This window comes from Myotis brandtii, unplaced genomic scaffold, assembly GCF_000412655.1.
Source record: "Myotis brandtii unplaced genomic scaffold, ASM41265v1 scaffold334, whole genome shotgun sequence".
In the NCBI taxonomy this organism is placed as follows: Eukaryota; Metazoa; Chordata; class Mammalia; order Chiroptera; family Vespertilionidae; genus Myotis; species Myotis brandtii.
In genome coordinates this window covers 902,659-903,692 of record NW_005362885.1, presented here as the reverse complement: position 1 = coordinate 903,692, position 1,034 = coordinate 902,659, and the positions used below count along the sequence as shown (strand labels likewise).

At 66.1% G+C, this 1,034-nt stretch overlaps 1 protein-coding gene across 1 annotated transcript in view; it reads right to left on the bottom strand.

Moving 5' to 3' along the window:
- The window catches only part of ACAP3 (ArfGAP with coiled-coil, ankyrin repeat and PH domains 3), a gene marked incomplete at its 5' end in the record, with an annotated part of 12,099 nt that overhangs the window by 1,856 nt on the left and 9,209 nt on the right, over positions 1-1,034 (bottom strand). The window contains one exon of the mRNA XM_014543779.1: positions 30-384. Coding sequence (XP_014399265.1) covers positions 30-384 — 355 coding nt within the window. The remainder of the gene's footprint in view (positions 1-29; positions 385-1,034) is intronic.

Sequence of the window (1,034 nt, the reverse complement as noted above, 5' to 3'; positions counted from 1 at the left end):
AGGCCCCAGTGGGGGAGGGGAGGGGGGGCTGGGGAGGCATGGCACCCACCCTCCTCAGCGACACTGTCCACCACGGAGCCCACGCCGAAGGCCAGGACGTCGGAGCTGCCATCGGAGCTCCCCCCTAAGCCACTGTCGCTGCTCAGACCTGCGGGATCCGTGGGCAGAGGGGGTCCTGAGTCTCCCCGACTCCTCCCCAGACCCCAACCATCCTCCAGGGGTGCCCCGGGGGCAGGGGGCGGCCTGCGAGGATGGGAGGAAAGGGGACAAAACAAGCCACGGGCAGGCCCATGCGCACCCGCCCTCAGGCAGGTCAGCCCGCAGGATGGGGGGCGTGTGAGGCTGTGGGTGCTCAGCCCTCCTTGTGGCCAGTGCATGTGAGGAGGTCACTGCCCAGGGAGGGGGTCTTGGCCAAGCCCTGGAGGCGGCCCCAGGCAGCACCAACCGTCTCAGCCAAGGGCAACCCCGAAGAGCCCCAGGCTCAGGGATGGTGAGGCAGCGCCCCCTGCTGCCCGCGGTCACCCTGCCAATTCTTGGCCGAGGGCCCTGCCTTCTGCCCACACGTGCCAGGAGGTGCTGACCACCCGTTAGCAGGCAGCCCTCAGGGGAGAACTCGAGGTATAGCAGTTGCCCCCCAACCCCAAGAGGGGTGAGAAAGATGTGTGTCCCGAGTTTTCCAGGCCCCGAGCACACAGGTACACATAGACACCCACAGAATACACCTGTGTGCTCACCCTGACATACACCTACTCCTGTGTGCACACAGCACACACACACACACACACACACACACACATCACTCAGGGGTCATGACCTTCGTCTCCAAGTCGATGCCCTAGTTGCCCCCAGCCCCTCAAGGTACTATCCCAGCCTTAGGCCCGCTTGACCCCGTTCTCCCCACTCCAGACCAGCCTCCCACGACACCACCTCCAAGCCCTGTCCCTCCTGACAATCCCCCAGCAAATGGCCAGGTGTCCACCCTCCCGGTGAACCCTGCCTGGTGCTGCCCTGCGGCCTGGCCAGGGGAGGGTGGG